The sequence below is a fragment of the Salmo salar genome, chromosome 29 (assembly GCF_965601325.2).
Source record: "Salmo salar chromosome 29, fSalSal1, whole genome shotgun sequence".
In the NCBI taxonomy this organism is placed as follows: domain Eukaryota; kingdom Metazoa; phylum Chordata; class Actinopteri; order Salmoniformes; family Salmonidae; genus Salmo; species Salmo salar.
The window spans coordinates 20007501-20024415 of record NC_138319.1 but is presented as its reverse complement, the minus strand read 5'-3'; the positions used below and the strand labels follow the sequence as shown (position 1 = coordinate 20024415).

The 16915-nt window shown below is 44.4% G+C and overlaps 1 protein-coding gene across 1 annotated transcript in view; it reads left to right on the top strand.

Moving 5' to 3' along the window:
- Positions 1-16915, top strand: part of LOC106590283 (reversion-inducing cysteine-rich protein with Kazal motifs) — a 56343-nt gene that overhangs the window by 1946 nt on the left and 37482 nt on the right. The window contains exon 2 of the mRNA XM_014181125.3: positions 11529-11587. Within this exon, the coding sequence (XP_014036600.1) occupies positions 11529-11587 (59 nt within the window). The remainder of the gene's footprint in view (positions 1-11528; positions 11588-16915) is intronic.

The window sequence follows — 16915 nt, the reverse complement described above, 5'->3', positions numbered from 1 at the left end:
TGTTTTAAGGGGATGCATCTGCAACCAATTGAACATCTCCTCAAAGTAAGGTTGATTTAGGAACATGAGGCAGAATAGAATGGATGTCTTTGCATCATCTGAAATGTGTGTCATTTCGAGCATGCATGTTTTTTTAGCATCATGTTGTGCCATGCTTTTAAAGCCAACACATGTAGTTATTGTTTTGTTCTAAACAAATTCAAATAATAGGCAATAGTATAATAGGTATCATCATTTTTATGCAATGTTTTAAAAATGTGATTGTGTAGCCTACCAAAACTATTAACTTGGCACATGGTTATTGAACTGAAATAATGGTATTTATTTTGATCTGGCTCCAATAATTTTTCATTCAGGAGAGTAAAGAGCATGTTTACAAGAACATTGGTTTACATTAGTATCAATGTATTTTATGTTTCAGATCTGAGAAATAACTGACCAGTTTTCAGGTTATTAGATTAGGCTCTGTAAAACATATGTACGTTGACGCAACATTGAAGTTGTTACATTAAGGGCCACCATAAATGTCAAGATTGTCAAGTTATACCTGAATGTGACTGGGGAATACTACATAGTCAAGGTTCCATTTCTGTGCCAACTTCAGATACCAATATCTGACATAGGATCAGTGCAGGACTCACTTGAAAGTTACACGCTATTAAACTCCATATCCATTTGTATCGCAATAAGGCTGGTTTTGCATCTCATCAACAAAGGCCTATTCTTTTTTATTTTACAAGGATTTTAAAGACCCTCTCACGCTCTTTGCCTAAAAGTGTGGCATTTCTCCCGAGGGAGGTGAGACCTTTGTTCATTTCAATGGGTCCAGAGCAGACTGTCTGACAGGCAGGCTCAGAGGGCGGCAGCAACAGAACTGGATCTTATGTAATAGAATAAGACGGGTTCCTCATTTGATCACTCGCCAAAAAAAGACTCAAGCTGATTCCATCCCCACTACCTCTCCTTCCCCCCACACACACACACACACACACACACACCCACTACTTCCCCCACCTCTTTTCCCTCTACCTGGACATATGCAGTTCATTATGTTTGTTCATACTCTTATCTGCCCCCCCCCCCCCCAAACCTTCCACCTCAGATTCTTGTTCCCCAGTGTGTGTGGAGTCAGTGGCGGGACAGGCCGGCTCTGTGTCCCTTTTGATTTTCCTAATTGAATATGAAACGAGGGGCGGGACCAACTTCTTCCATCTGGAGGCTGGAGTACAATCAGGGCCTCAACATCTGTTGCTCCACACAGACTGATGGTGTTCAGGTGCTCCTCCAGGGGTTGGAAGAATGTGCAGCGCCCTTCGTGAGCTGCACACCTGGAGCGCACATGGACCTGCTGGTCACACTGGCTATCTTTACGTAACCACAACCACAGACACATAGGTGTGGTACCTCCATGCGATGGTAAAATAGTCCAAACTTTAGACACACTATGTATGATTATGTGCTATATGTAGATAATGTGGAGTCAGGCATGCACAGAAATGTTTTAGAAGGCGTTGTTCCCAAACGATAGGTCAGGAGCACTTACTGTTGGATCTTGGCTGAATTCTTTTGGGTTGTGGTGGGCCTTCTGGCTCAACACATTGATTGTGTTTGTTGAAATCCAGAATCTGGGTGGATGACCCAAAAAAGTTGGTCATTAATCATGGTTAAACATTAAGGGACCACCATCCTATGGCCATGTTTGGAGATAAGTACTGAAAAGGCCTATTGTTTACTTTTTGAAGATTGTAATGTGCCAGCAGCAGTGTAATTGATTATTGCTTTATTGCTTATGTGTTGCTATGAGGTTCCTAAATGGAAGTGTACTGGGGTTGATGAATTCAAACTGGACCCTGGTGTGGATCAATCATGCATCCAATTTTAGCTCTGAGGCTACCCATCACCCTGTCTCTCTGTTCCCTCTGGTTGTTTTATGAGTCCCTCAAATCCTCACAGATGTCATTTAAAAACACTGGAGGAAGATATTAGTGATGGCAAGAACTTTTTTTTAGATATCTAGCACTTCATCCATCATCATTTATCTCTTTAGAATATTGTGTGAAGATGTTTTTTTTTAAGTATCTTCAATGGAGCAGACTTTTATAGATGCAAGACACAATTTATGGCCTTTGATGTTTTCACACCCCGAGTACATTCTCTTCTTTAGCTGGTTTCTTATGGATCTTGCGTGATGGAGGGACACAGAGTTTTGTCAAATAATTTGCCAGCCCAGCATGTGTTAAAAACACACTTTCATGTTTTTATTTGATAGTTGTTTGTCGATTTGCCTGTCTAGTTACTCTGGTAAAGACACTTCAATGAGGGAATCAAATAAAGTAATTTGAGCGTTAGTCAGTTGAATAAATACATGTTATCTATCAACCATTGATTAAAGAGAGTTTGGTTTCCATGGATGAGGGGTTATAATGACGATATTAATATTCTCTATTCATTCACTTGTTGATTTGAATAATTACTCAGGAATTTGCTGCTCCCGGTCATATAGTCTATTATACACTACATACACTGAACAGAAATATAAATGCAACATTTTCCTTAAGCACAAAAACCTTATTTATCACACATTTTGTGCACAAATTCATTTACATCTCTGTTAGTGAGCATTTCTCCTTTGCCAAGATAATCCATCCACCTGACAGGTGTGGCATATCAAGAAGCTGATTAAACAGCATGATCATTACACAGGTGCACCTTGTGTTGGGGACAATAAATGGCCACTCCAAAATGACAAATTTTGTCACACAACACAATGCCACAGACATCTCAAGTTTTGAGGGAGCGCACAATCGGCATGCTAACTGCAAGAATGTCCACCAGAGCTGTTGCCAGAGAATTGAATGTTAATTTCTCTACCATAAGCCGCCTCCAATGTTGTTTTAGAGTATTTGGCAGTACGTCCAACTGGCGTCACAACCACAGACCATGTGTATGGGGTCGTGTGGGCGAGCGGTTTGCTGATGTCAACGTTGTGAACAGAGTGCCCAATGGTGACGGTGGGGTTATGGTATTAGCAGGCATAAACTACGGACAACGAACACAATTGCATTTTATCGATGGCAATTTGTGTGCACATAAATACTGTGGCGAGATCCTGAGGCCCGTTGTGAGGCCAAGAGATGCATATCTGCATTCCCAGTCATTTGAAATCCATAGATTATATTTTCATATAGTGCTACATACATTATATTTTCATATGTGCAGACATATATATTCATGTAGTGCCGACATATATTTTCATGTAATGCATACATATATTTTCATATAGTGCATGCATATACTGAGCATATCAAACATTAGGAACACCTTCCTAATATTTCATATACAGATGTGGTCCAATATATTGGCTGCCTTGCACTTTACAATGGAGTGCAATGGAGCAGAACATGTTTTCTTGTTGTTTTTTTTCAAAACGGGTTAATGGCTATTTTTACCCTGGTGGCACCTGCAACTTACCACAAGTAGGATAAATTACACTTGTAGAGAATCACTTGCCTCCAACTTAATTCATTAGAATTTTGAATAATTTAGTCCAGGCCATGTTTTGACTGTACGTTTCAGTTTAGATTATAATTTTTTTGGGGTCCTGTGCATCAAATCAAGCAAATACACGTGTTAACACCGAAGGTTTTTTCAATTTCAACTTATTTTTGAATAAATAGTGACTCGTACATGGGTGCCATTATATTTGACTGCATCTGTAGTACAAAGGCCTACATATCTTTTTAGTGAATCAGGACACAGAAAGAGTTTTGGTTCGAGGAAATGTCTGTGCCTCTAGTCTCTCCCACATTTCTTCACAACACACTGATCCCTTAATGCCTCCCTGCTTATGTCAGATCGCAATGTATTAATGCACAGGAAGTCACCTTTGACCCAGAGGCATTAAACTCTCCCCTAGAGGGTTCAGGCTGCCAGAGAGGAATGCGGGAGCAGCCCAAACATCAGACAAGAATCCATGACTATTCACCATTGTGTTTGTGTGTGTTTATAGCCCCGATGGTGAGAAGAGGACATCCTAGGCTGAGTTCTGAGACACAATAGGAGAGAATATGAGATTAGAAAGTTCATTTTTGTCTGCTATATTATTGACATTTTCGGCTCTGATATTGAGAGGTTTGATATTGTTTAAGATGTTTGGCGAGAATTGACACAGAGCGAAAGACAAAGCAACCTCCACAAGAGCATCCGCACAGGAAGCGGACTGGCAGGAACTGCTTTTTTTTTGGGGGGGGGGGGCCCGCACATTGACATTCCACACTTCATCAGCGGTTATACGCTTTAGCCAGGGCTAGCGCTGCTGCTATTTCCAGCTCTGTTTGTTATAGCATAAATACCCCTCCATTTTATCCCTACTCTCTCCTTTGAAGCCCGCCTTGTGTTTTGTGGCGAAATACGGGAAACGGCTTTCGTCGGACCGTAGGACGGCAGTGAGCAGAAAATACAGCTGTTCCGGGCCGGCCCGCATAAACACACACTCTAACGGCAGGTAGCCTAGAGCATTGTGCCAGTAACTGAAAGGTCGCTGGTTTGAATCCCCGAGCCGACTAGGTGAACAATCTGCCGATGTGCCATTGAGCAAGGCACTTAACCCTAATTTCTCCTGTAAGTGGCAGAGTGTCTTCTAAATGACTAAAATGTCAAATGTATAACTGTTAAAGCCTGAAGCTGCTTTGTCAAATCTCAGCCTGTATTCGCAGTGTCTCAGAGTTGGAGTGCTGATCTAGGATCAGGTCCCCGATGCCTCATTCATTGGTATCTAAAAGGCAAAACTGACCTAGATCAGCACTCCTACTCAGAAACACGTTGTGAATACGGGCCCAGATATCCAGTAAGCTAAGCAGAGAAAACAGCTGAGTGAAGCAGCTGAACCAACCAAGGCCTCGGCCAGCCCGCTAGATAAAGACAGACACAACACAACACTGGCCTGTCTCTGACTGCCGCTGGTGCCAAGACTGCAGGATCAAACCGATCTGTGGTGTGGACAGAGGGATTTACTCCAACCACACAGGGCCAGATAGCTACTGAACTCACCCACGCGGTTACTACAGAGTCTTGGGTGAGCACCCGAGCCACAGACATGTAGCACAGAGTTTGGCAAACACTGTTTCAGATGTTGACACCTTAAGACAAGAATGTCAATTAGATTGTTATTGTCATGGAGTTATGGAAGACAGTTTGCTGAACTCCAGCTACAGCCCTGGGCGTGGCTCGTTCATGTAGCTATAGCCAGTCATAATGGCTTAAAGATGGCCATTCCACCTTGCGTGTCTGTCAGCGTTTTAGTTGACATATTTTACATTTCAGACAAACGTGGTGCAATAGTGTTAAAAATGACTCAGCGGTTTGTAGCTTTCTCAGAGCTGATACTGAGCTTTTGTAGTGGCGGTTTCCCTCCTTACCCTCTCCTCCGTCCTCTCTTCTCTTCCCTTCCTTCCATGCCTTTGTTATTAGCCGCCAGTCTGTGCATTGTAGAGTTGGAAAGTCAGACTGCATCTGCTATGAGTGCTAAGTCCTGTGATCTTTCAGGCCAGTCATACGGTACATGTCCCTTTGTATATGCGTAGCGGGGCAGGAAATGGGATGGGTACGTCTTGGCAGATGTCTCCGTCCCGCCGATGAAAGCGGCGCGTCTGATGTGATTGATTCCCGCTCTCGAGTCGCGAGGAGAAGTAAGGGGCATTACACTGGGAGAAGAAGAGGGTGCTTTTGAGGTGGGCAGTGTGTCCCCCTCATGAATGCGCGTGCACACGCTGACAGATGGGGTTGTCGGAGAGACTGCACACACTTCTCTCACTGTATTTCTCTCTCTCTCTCTCTCTCTCTCTCTCTCTCTCACTCTCACTCATTCACACACACACACACACACACACCCCCCTGGCTGCATGGCCAGAAAGTATGTTTTCTCTTGAGTGCCAGTGGAAGGGTTCACTCATTCCTCAGGCCTTCACAGCATACACAACCCCCCACCCCCCCCAGCCCCCCTAAACCAGCCACAACATAGAGTGATGTGTCTGTCACCCATCCACCCCAGATGACCAACCCTTAAAAGCCCTTTCAACATTCACCACCTCCATTGTGTTTGTGTAACCCCTCGGTGAGGGACCATGTGTCCCCCTGACAGTATGGATGGATTACCCACCACACCAGGCCCCATACCGACTCATCCGTTATCTCCTGGAATGGAAGATAACTGTGTGTGTTGTGACTTCCCTCACACTGTGCTCTCCTCTCCCCCATACGGTGCAGTCCATTCTCTCAGAGCTGACTACATACATACCCACCAGGCTGTTCTGGCTGAGGAAACACTCTGACACCAATACAGGGACTGTTCTACTCTACTATGCTCTGCTCTACTGTCCTGTCCAGTCCTGTCTTGTCCTGTCCTGTTACTGTACATTATATACCGTGTGTCCTCTGTCTGTCTGTCTGTCTGTCTGTCTGTCTGTCTGTCTGTCTGTCTGTCTGTCTGTCTGTCTGTCTGTCTGTCTGTCTGTCTGTCTGTCTGTCTGTCTGTCTGTCTGTCTGTCTGTCTGTCTGTCTGTCTGTCTGTCTGTCTGTCTGTCTGTCTGTCTGTCTGTCTGTCTGTCTGTCTGTCTGTCTCTAGGCCTACTATGCTCATTAGCAGCTCCTGGGGCCTCTGACTCCCAGCTCTGTGTATTGCTGATGAGCTCTCCCCACTCCGCACAGCCAGAGCCTGTCATTGTCTATTAAAGGACTCGCAGCGGGGCTCGACGTGCCTCACTGGCCAATTCATTCCTCCGTCCTCCATATATTGTACGACCTCATCGCACCATGCCACCGTCCACTGCACGCCCATTCATTGCAATAGAAACATAAAGATAACAATGTCAACAACAACAAAAAGATAAAACACAACAATTCAGGAACAGTGCACAACTTGTGCTGTTGCCATGGCTTTTATCAACTGTCTGCCCTTGGCAACGGGTAATTTGTTTGGCCTCTCTCCGGGGCGAGGAGCACAAAGAGGGGCAGGCGAACAGCCGTACGGACACAGACGGATGAGGAGGAGGGCTGGAGGCTGAATGGTCCACTGGCCGCGCCAATTGTGTCATTAAAATGGCAGCTCGTTAAGAGAGGGGAGCGCGGACTTGCGGTCACCACAATGCAGGCTGCTGCAGGGCTACTTGGGTTGGGTCGGCTAAAGCTCGGCTCTCTCCTCCTGGTGAGCGCTCCTAGGCTGCTAGCGGTTGGCGGCTAACGCTAACTCACTTTAATGAAGGATGACTAAGGTGTTCCACACACGCCCAGCCCAACCTGCCTCCCTTCCCCTCTCCTCCTAAATAGCTAGCTGGAATCTCCTCCCTTCTTTCTTCTCCACTCTCCCCTGTCCAGAAAGGTTTGCCATGTTAACCCTTTAGTCTTCTAGGATTTGGCCTATATGTATAGGGCTAAATTGAAATGCTTCTTATAGAAGATATATTGAATGCGTAAGCATGGTAGCAATTGAAAGGGAACAGTTTGGAGATTATGGGGAAATGATTAGACCAAAGTTGAGGACACAACAGTTGACCTGACACAAGACTGAAACCAAATATTACACCGTTGATTTTATGTGCATTTTACATTTACTGTACTTTCCGCTGAATTTGTTGATAACAAAATCTCAAAATACTCTAGATACATTCAGTAACATGATAACGGTATTCCTGGGAAATGCGGGGTAGGTTCAACATAAGGCAAATAAAATGACAAGGGTTTGAGTGAGAGGACTAACTGGTGTCTCAGTGTGCACAGTTCCTTAAGTCATTTCAGTGCACTCATTTCAAAGGTTGTTGTATTACCAAGCTAAGTTATAAAATACGATTTTACAGTAATAGGCTTTCACAGGGCAATTCAGAGAAAACAGATGGTCATTTTGGTGCGCATAGAAAGGAGTCATGAGTGCATTTAGGTGCGTGGTCCGCCGTGAATTCGCTTCACAACAGACAAACACAGGCTCATTCTGTTCAGAACAACCCAGGGTATGACTCCCTGTAATCTTGTAACTGTACATCAAACATTGGGATCATAAACGTCGACACTGTATATGACATGAGTTTGATGATATGGGTGTTTGGCTTGCTTGTATGACATTAAAGCAGTACTTATTATAATCCTCAACGTCTCATCTTTCAAAATACATTTGAGTCCTCTTAATTTACAACATTTCCCTCACTCAGACAGCAAAACATTAGCAAAAGTGGCCCAATTAGCGAGAGGGATGGGGGCAACTTCTTGTCTCGTGCGGCTCCCAAGTTCAGAATGTCTGTCAGTCAGAATCCATACAGAGCTGTGACGGAGTGAGTCTGAGCTCTAACGACATGTATGGGATGTTACTGTACAGCCTCTGCATTCCAATTTAGGTGCTTATCAGTGGCAAAATCTGCCATTTTCAACCCGTAAGAGTGTAAGAGTGTATTCATGACACCCCCACCCCCATATCCTCTTGTCTATGGTGGAGTGGCATGTCTCTGGCTATGTGTCAGTTGAGGCAGGAAGAGAGAAACAGAACAGTCACTACCGTGGTGTACTGTCTCTCCTTCTCTCTCCTCTCCTCTACTGGACTGGGGAAGGCAGAGAGTCACATACACACAGAGCCAGGATGCCGAGGCCTGCTCTTCCTCACCACGACACTGCGTCGGTCAGGGCATGAATGGAATCCAGAGGCTGCTGTGGCGCCTCCCTCTGGGTGGAAGCCACGGGGCCATGGGGTTCCACGGCCCCATATTGTAAACTGTCCCTACTCCCTCCTTCCCTCCCTCTGTCTGGTTCTCATTCCCGTTTGATCAGTTTTGCTGGGGCTGTCAAGTGCCGACCCTTTTAAGTTTTTGCCTTAATTTCTGCCAGAGTTCAATTTTTCTCTCTGTCTCTCTCTCTCTCTCTCTCTCTCTCTGTCGCTGTCTCTGTCTCTGACTCTCTCTCTCTCTCTCTGTCGCTGTCTCTGTCTCTGACTCGCTCTCTCTCTCTCTGTCGCTGTCTCTGTCTCTGACTCTCTCTCTCTCTGTCGCTGTCTCTGTCTCTGACTCTCTCTCTCTTCAAATATCTGAACATCAAATGCTGCCTCTTCACGTAACTCACACAAGCGATGAGAGCCGGGCCAACATGTTCCTTCCCTTCGTTGCAAACAACTTTGCTGTGTGAAGTAGTTTGGGGAGCAGGGCGTGAGAAGTCCAGAGGGGCTGGTCTGTGGGGCGGCTGGTGGGTTGAGTTAGCGTGGGAGGGGGGCATTAAAAGGGTTGGGGTGGGAGTGTGTACTGAGAGAGAGAGGTTGTGTGGGGGGGGGGGGGGGGGGAGGGGGGGGGGGGGGGGCTTGGAGAGGGGAATTCCTTTCATGTGGCTTGTGGGTGGCATTATTACTATTCCTCTGAAAACAGGGACACAGTAGCAGGGCTAGCTCAAAGTGCTAGCATATGTTACTGGGTTTAAAGAAAAGGGGAGCGAGACGGAGAGAGATCGAGAGAGAGGGAGATAAAGAGTCAGAGAAAGAGAGAGTGAGTCAGCACCCAGAGACGCCTAGCTCTCTGACTCACTAAAAGGGGCCTTATGGTTGTGAGTGGCTGGAGAGAAGGCCGAGACCCTTTCCAAGTCCCTGCCTCCCTCTAATGACAGACCATCTCTGTCCAAGACAACTGCATCGCCAATCCACTTTACTGCACTCACTCACGCTCTGCAGTTCTATATATAGGTCATATGACATGTTGACATGTCTTTTCTGTTAAGAGAAAAGGTGAGTCAGTTCCTGCTACATAGTTAACCAACATGATTCAGGCTGGGGCAAGGGTTGTTTGTGGTGTCACTGGTGTTGTTTGCCGCTAAGCTGTTAGCCAAGCTCCCCTTGTATGACCCATCTCTTCCTCTTTGGTGTGTTAGTCACGCTGCCTCTCTCTGTTTACTCCCAGGCCTTTATAGCCTCCTAATGAATGTGGTGTCATTAGAAGCCAATGGAAACCATCGTAGCAATATGACAACAGCTTTTGTTTAGCGTGGCCTGTCAGACAGGAAGGCTCTCTCACCTCAGAACAACAATGTGACAGGTGAAATTGTAGCGGTGCGCAGAGAGAACACTAAGGGGTGTCACACTGATGCACATAGACACACACACGCAAACTCTCTCTTTCTCTCTCTCTCACGCACACACACACACACACACACACACACACACACACACACACACACACACACATACTTTAAAGGCTACTACTGGGGGTCAAGCCAGGGGGATCTGTGTCTCATTACAAAGACAACTAGGATGGTTCTGGTTTCCATCAGACCAAACCCAGACCAGGACCCTACCCAGACCAGACCCACTCGGATACATCACAGACGGTCAACGATGCAGCACTTAGACCCTAAAACACTTTCATCTCCACCGCTGCGTTTGTTGTTCCTCCTTTAGCGGGTCGCCGATACGAGATCGACGTTAAGAAGACAAGAGTAAGAAAGAGAAAACTGAATCAAGTTGATGAAAGGATTGAGCCTGGATCAGACATAAATGGAAGAGGAGGAAGAGAGGAGGAGAGGAAGACCATGTCTGGGCCGAGATGAAAGAAAAAAAGCCGGAGAGAGAGAATTCTGATAATTATGACATTTCCTCAAGGAGCATAAACAGGTTATAATATGTTTCTGTAAGACCCTTTTTTCCCCCTTGTGATTATTATTCGGAAGGCTAGAAGTCTGGCTTGAGCATGTGTGCAAGTTTCCTCTATCCCGTATTCTCTCTCTCTCCACCCGCTCTTCTCTCTCTCTCTCTCTCTCTCTCTCTCTCTCTCTCTCTCTCTCTCTCTCTCTCTCTCTCTCCATCCCCTCTTCTCTTTCTCTCTGGGTTCCATTAAGCCCGATGTTCTGTCTGCTATATGTCCTCAGGTCATGGAATTGAGGTTATTCACTTTCATTTAAGACCACAAACGTCTCTTCTGACAGTTTTATTCCATTTACCAGAAGAAAGCGTTCATTGACCTATCATATAAACGTTGTTTTTGTTGTTGTATGGAACTGAATATTGTGTATGTTTCCAGTCTTGAGCATCTTAAGATGTCCTGACAAAAAGGATGCGGTAAAATTCGTTGTATCATGCTTCATTGTTAGGCCATTGATGTGTTTGCGTTGGTAACATTGGGGCAGAAGGTCTTGGTTAAGCAGAGACCAACGCTTTCTCAAGAAGACACTCTTGTTGCTCTGAAAGGGTAGATAATAAGAGCTTACTCCCGATCTGTTTAGTCTGCAGACATTGTTGACCAGACGCACAAAGGGTGAAATAGGTGTATTGAGACAAATACATAAGCTCAGCTGTAATACCATTATCAATCTATCGCTCCAGCCCCAAAGCAGAACTCTGTTTTTAAGCCACTGTGAACCCGTTATATTTATGGATGGATTTCAAGGTGCCGCCCGCCTGGAAAGTCTCTCCGGGTTTGCCAGGGCTTAAGACGAAACAAGCTGGGGAGTGAGTGAGTGCTACTGTATCAAAGAAAAGACTAACTCCTCCGTGTCTGTCTGTTTCTCCTCCACAGATCCGTCCTGCTGCCACCATGCTGCGGATCTCACACCATGTAGGGAAGCATGCGATCAGGTAAGGGAGGCCACAGACCGAACACACACACACACACACACACACACACACACACACACACACACACACACACACACACACACACACACACACACACACACACACACACACACACACGTTTAAAGTAGAGCACAAGAGTGAGAGAACTTTAGCCCCAGCACAATGGTCTCCGTATTATTTGTAGCTCATAAATAATGACTATTTGATGAAGAGCACTGAAATGTATTTTTTTCTCTGTCCTTTGAAGTGTAGCGATGAGCGCTAGAATAACAATTCTGCCTGTCTCCCATTTGAGTTAGGAGCAGGTGAGGGGTCTATCTTCTTTTGTTCCTCTTATGCCCTCTCTCGCTCTCTAGCTCTCTTTCTCTCTCTCGCTCTTCAGATGTAAGATCTTAATTTGATCGCTCTATTGTTTCTGAGAATTTTCCTGCACAGCAGGAAATGCAAACTTTAGAAAACTTTGAAAAACTCAAATACACTACAAGTTTGCATTTCCTCTTTGAAATGTTAGACTTGATTTGCCCTAACTAAAAAAATCTATCAATCCCTACAAAAATGTCCATGAATTATAATCAACATAATAATTCACATGTCCTGTTGCTGCAGGATTATTTTCCTGCTGTAGCAAACTGGCTCAAATTAAGATCCTACATCTGTATCTTTGCATCTTATTCTTATTTATTGTAGTGAAGGAATCTGCCAAAGCAGTGCACAATTTCATGGATCCTTGCCTTCTGTGTCTCACTAAGACATGAAAGAGACATCTGAAAGGCTTTTTCTTTTTTATGGAACCAAAAAGGGCAGACCCCTAGCCCATTTCAGTAGGCTATTACTGGTGGCGTACCACCAGCACCACTCTCCCCCTCCCCTTTACACAGAGAGAGAGAGAGATATAAAGAGAGAGAGAGACTCATTGATGCTGTAGTGTTGAACCACGCTCAGCAAGGTCGCCCTGTCCCCAGCACTGCACCTGCCACTGAGGGGGGAGATCCAAATTATAGAGAGGGGAGAGAAAGTAAGAGAGTGACAGACAGAGAGAGAAAGAAGGGGGAGAGGGCAGAGATATAATGTCCGTCTTGTTCGCGTCCTTGCAAGCTGCTGTGTTTCTGCAGAGAAAGTGTTTTTTTCAGGGGTGTGCCACAGGGCTCCGTGTAAACAGTGTTCCATTTCTTCTTAAGGGATGACTACCTCTTTGATGAGGGGAGGCCTTCAGTCTCTGAAAAGACAAGGTCATTCCTCTTTGGATGTTTCAATCTGGCACCCCACATTTATTTATCTTTCAAAGTTGGAGAGAGAAAGAGAGAGAAGTTTTATATACTGAATAAAAATATAATAAAAATATAAATGCAACAATTGAAAGGTTTTACTGAGTTACAATTCATAGAAGGAAATCAGTCAATTGAAATAAATTAATTAGGCTCTAATCTATGGATTTCACATGACTGGGAATACAGATAAAGTGGGGGGGAAATTATTTGATCCCCTGCTGATTTTGTACATTTGCCCACTGACAAAGAAAGGATCAGTTTATAATTTTAATGGTAGGTTTATTTGAAAAGTGAGAGACAGAATAACAACAAAAATATCCAGAAAAACGCATTTAAAAAATGTTATGAATTGATTTGCATTTTAATGAGGGAAATAAGTATTTGACCCCCTCTCAATTAGAAAGATTTCTGGCTCCCAGGTGTCTTTTATACAGGTAACGAGCTGAGATTAGGAGCACACTCTTAAACGGAGTGCTCCTAACCGCAGCATGTTACGTGTAAAAAAGACACCTGTCCACAGAAGCAATCAATCAGATTCCAAACTCTCCACCATGGCCAAGACCAAAGAGCTAAGGATGTCAGGGACAAGATTGTAGACCTACACAAGGCTGGAATGGGCTACAAGACCATCGCCAAGCAGCTTGGTGAGAAGGTGACAACATTTGGTGCGATTATTCGCAAATGGAAGAAACACAAAAGAACTGTCAATCTCCCTCGGCCTGGGGCTCCATGCAAGATCTCACCTCGTGGAGTTGCAATGATCATGAGAACGGTGAGGAATCAGCCCAGAACTACACGGGAGGATCTTGTCAATGATCTCAAGGCAGCTGGGACCATAGTCACCAAGAAAACAATTGGTAACACACTACGCCGTGAAGGACTGAAATCCTGCAGCGCCCGCAAGGTCCCCCTGCTCAAGAATACATATACATGCCCGTCTGAAGTTTGCCAATAAACATCTGAATGATTCAGAGGACAACTGGTGAAAGTGTTGTGGTCAGATGAGACCAAAATGGAGCTCTTTGACATCAACTCAACTCGCCGTGTTTGGAGGAGGAGGAATGCTGCCTATGACCCCAAGAACACCATCTCCACCGTCAAACATGGAGGTGGAAACATTATGCTTTGGGGGTGTTTTTCTGCTAAGGGGATAGGACAACTTCACCGCATCAAAGGGACGATGGACGGGGCCATGTACCGTCAAATCTTGGGTGAGAACCTCCTTCCCTCAGCCAGGGCATTGAAAATGGGTCGTGGATGGGTATTCCAGCATGACAATGACCCAAAACACACGGCCAAGTCAACAAAGGAGTGGCTCAAGAAGAAGCACATTAAGGTCCTGGTGTGGCCTAGCCAGTCTCCAGACCTTAATCCCATAGAAAATCTGTGGAGGGAGCTGAAGGTTCGAGTTGCCAAACGTCAGCCTCGAAACCTTAATGACTTGGAGAAGATCTGCAAAGAGGAGTGGGACAAAATCCCTCCTGAGATGTGTGCAAACCTGATTGCCAACAAGGGTTTTGCCACCAAGTACTAAGTCATGTTTTGCACAGGTCAAATACTTATTACCCTCATTAAAATGCAAATCATTTTATAACATTTTTCACATATGTTTTTCTGGATGTTTTTGTTGTTATTCTGTCTCTCACTGTTCAAATAAACCTACTATTAAAATTATGGACTGATCATTCCTTTGTAAGTGGGCAAACGTACAAAATCAGCAGGGGATCAAATACTTTTTTCCCCCACTGTATGTATTTTTCCATGTGTTTGATGCCATTCCATTTGCGCCGTTTCAGCCATTTTTGTGAGCCATTCTCCCCTCGGGAGCCTCCTGTGCTAAGTTCACAATGTTGACATCAGCAAACCGCTCGCCTACACGACGCCACTTGGTCTGCGGTTGTGAGGCCGGTTGGACACTGCCAAATTCTCTAAAATGATATAGGAGGCGGCTTATGTTAGAGAAATGAACATTACATTTTCTGGCAACAGCTCTTGTGGACATTCCTGCAGTCAGCATCTGTGGCATTGTGTTGTGTGACAAAACTGCACAATTTAGTGTGGCCTTTTATTGTCCCCAGCACAATGTGCACCTGTGTAATGATCATGCTGTTTAATCAGCTTCTTGATATGCCACACCTGTCAGGTGGATGGATTATCTTGGCAATGGAAAAATGCTCACTAACAGGGATGTAAACAAATTTGTGCACAAAATTTGAGCGAAATACATTTTTTTCTGCGTATGGGACATTTCTTGGTTCTTTTCTATCAGCTCATGAAATATGGCACCGACACCTTACATGTTGCATTTATATTTTTGTTCAGTGTAAAAAGGTGCTATCTACATAGAACCTAAAAGGGTTCATCGCCTGTCTCCATAGGAGAACCCCTTGAATAACCCTTTTTGGTTCCAGGTAGAACCCCTTTGAGTTCCATTTAGAACTCTGTCCACAGAGGGTCCTACATGGAACCCAAAAGAGTTCTACACGCAACCCAAAAGAGTTCTATCTGGAACCAAAAAGGGTTCTACCTTGAACCAAAAAGGCTTCTCCTATGGGGACAGATGAATAACCTGTTTGGAACCATTTTTTCTAAGAGTGTAGGTTATACGTTTCCATGGCCCAAGTTAACCACGTCTTTGTAGTGTTCTGCAGCTTTATTTTATTAACGGCCAAGAAATCACCGCTCGACAGCTGCTTTCGAAGGTACAGATCTTGGGAATGTTCCAACTGTAAGAAGATTACCGTCCGTCAGTCCCCAGCGTATACCTCGATTTATTTCACCTCACAAATAAAGAATGTGTTATTAGTTTCAGGTGATTTATTCCATGTGGACTTGATGTTCTGGATAGAATGTCGAGTAATGAGGATAAACGGTGAGGATGCATGAACAGAAAGCGGAACAAGCCAACTTTATCACCCTGGTTAGAATAAAACAATAGCAGACACATGATGGTGTAGATGTCAGTATCACAGACGAGTCGAAAGGAAGATGCAGTTCAACACTTGGGGGCTGAACTCCGCTTTAGTGTAGAAATACTCTACTACTACTGCACTCTTTACAACATGTTATTCAGATATTACGCAACAACTTCTCACGCTGAATCCAACTGTGGTCTTTTTTTTGTGTGAAGTAAAACAACGAAGGAGTGAAGGAGACCAACCAAAAACAACATCAACTCCCACCTCCCATCATGTGTTTAGTCTTTTAGATTGCTCTGACTAAGTGGCTATGAATCTTCCAAAGCTAATTTCATGACTGTGCACTAAGCCAGAGAGTGTTGGCAGGCGCAGGATTCTCCCAGACCATGTGAGAGTCAACCAACAGCTCCTCACCCTGCGTTGATAACGCCACAGTTGGCAGCTGTCATTGGCCCTGCCATGTTTGTTTTATGTCCCAGGGTCACACGACCTAGAGAGCCACGCCTGAGTGTGAGTTAAGATGAACTCTTCTGTCATTTGGGGATGATTTCTAGTTTTCTCAGGCAAACGTTAGTCTTGTTAATTGAGTGGTAAGTGTAAGCATACCAAAGGGCTGTTGTTGTTACGATACTGTTGTTACATGAGCATTTCATTATACAAAACTTGTTTACATAGATTAGAGGTTTCAGATTAAATGTATTTTATTTTCAACTTTTTTTGGGGGGGGGGGGGGCAGATTTAATATTGCAGATAGATCGTGACTTCCATAAATGTAATTGTCTGCATCATTTCCAATCCCCCATATATTTTTTGTGAAAATATGTATATGTATATATATATATTCCTTTATTATTTTCCCCTAACCCTACCACCCATCCTCTAATTGTAGTAAACTAATGGACAACAACACTTAGGCGTCTACTTCCAGCTTAAACATGCTATATACATTTTACAGACATGGTATATTTTACATGAATTATCTTTTGTTCATTTTTAGTCCCATCCTTCAGCTACCCTCAACCCCTCCCATCTATCTCTGAACACCATCCAGTTTGGATTTCTATTTGCCATCTATTTTTCAACTGCTGTGATGTTTCACAAAAGTTCTGAACCTTTCTATTCACATAGTTTCAACAGATTGT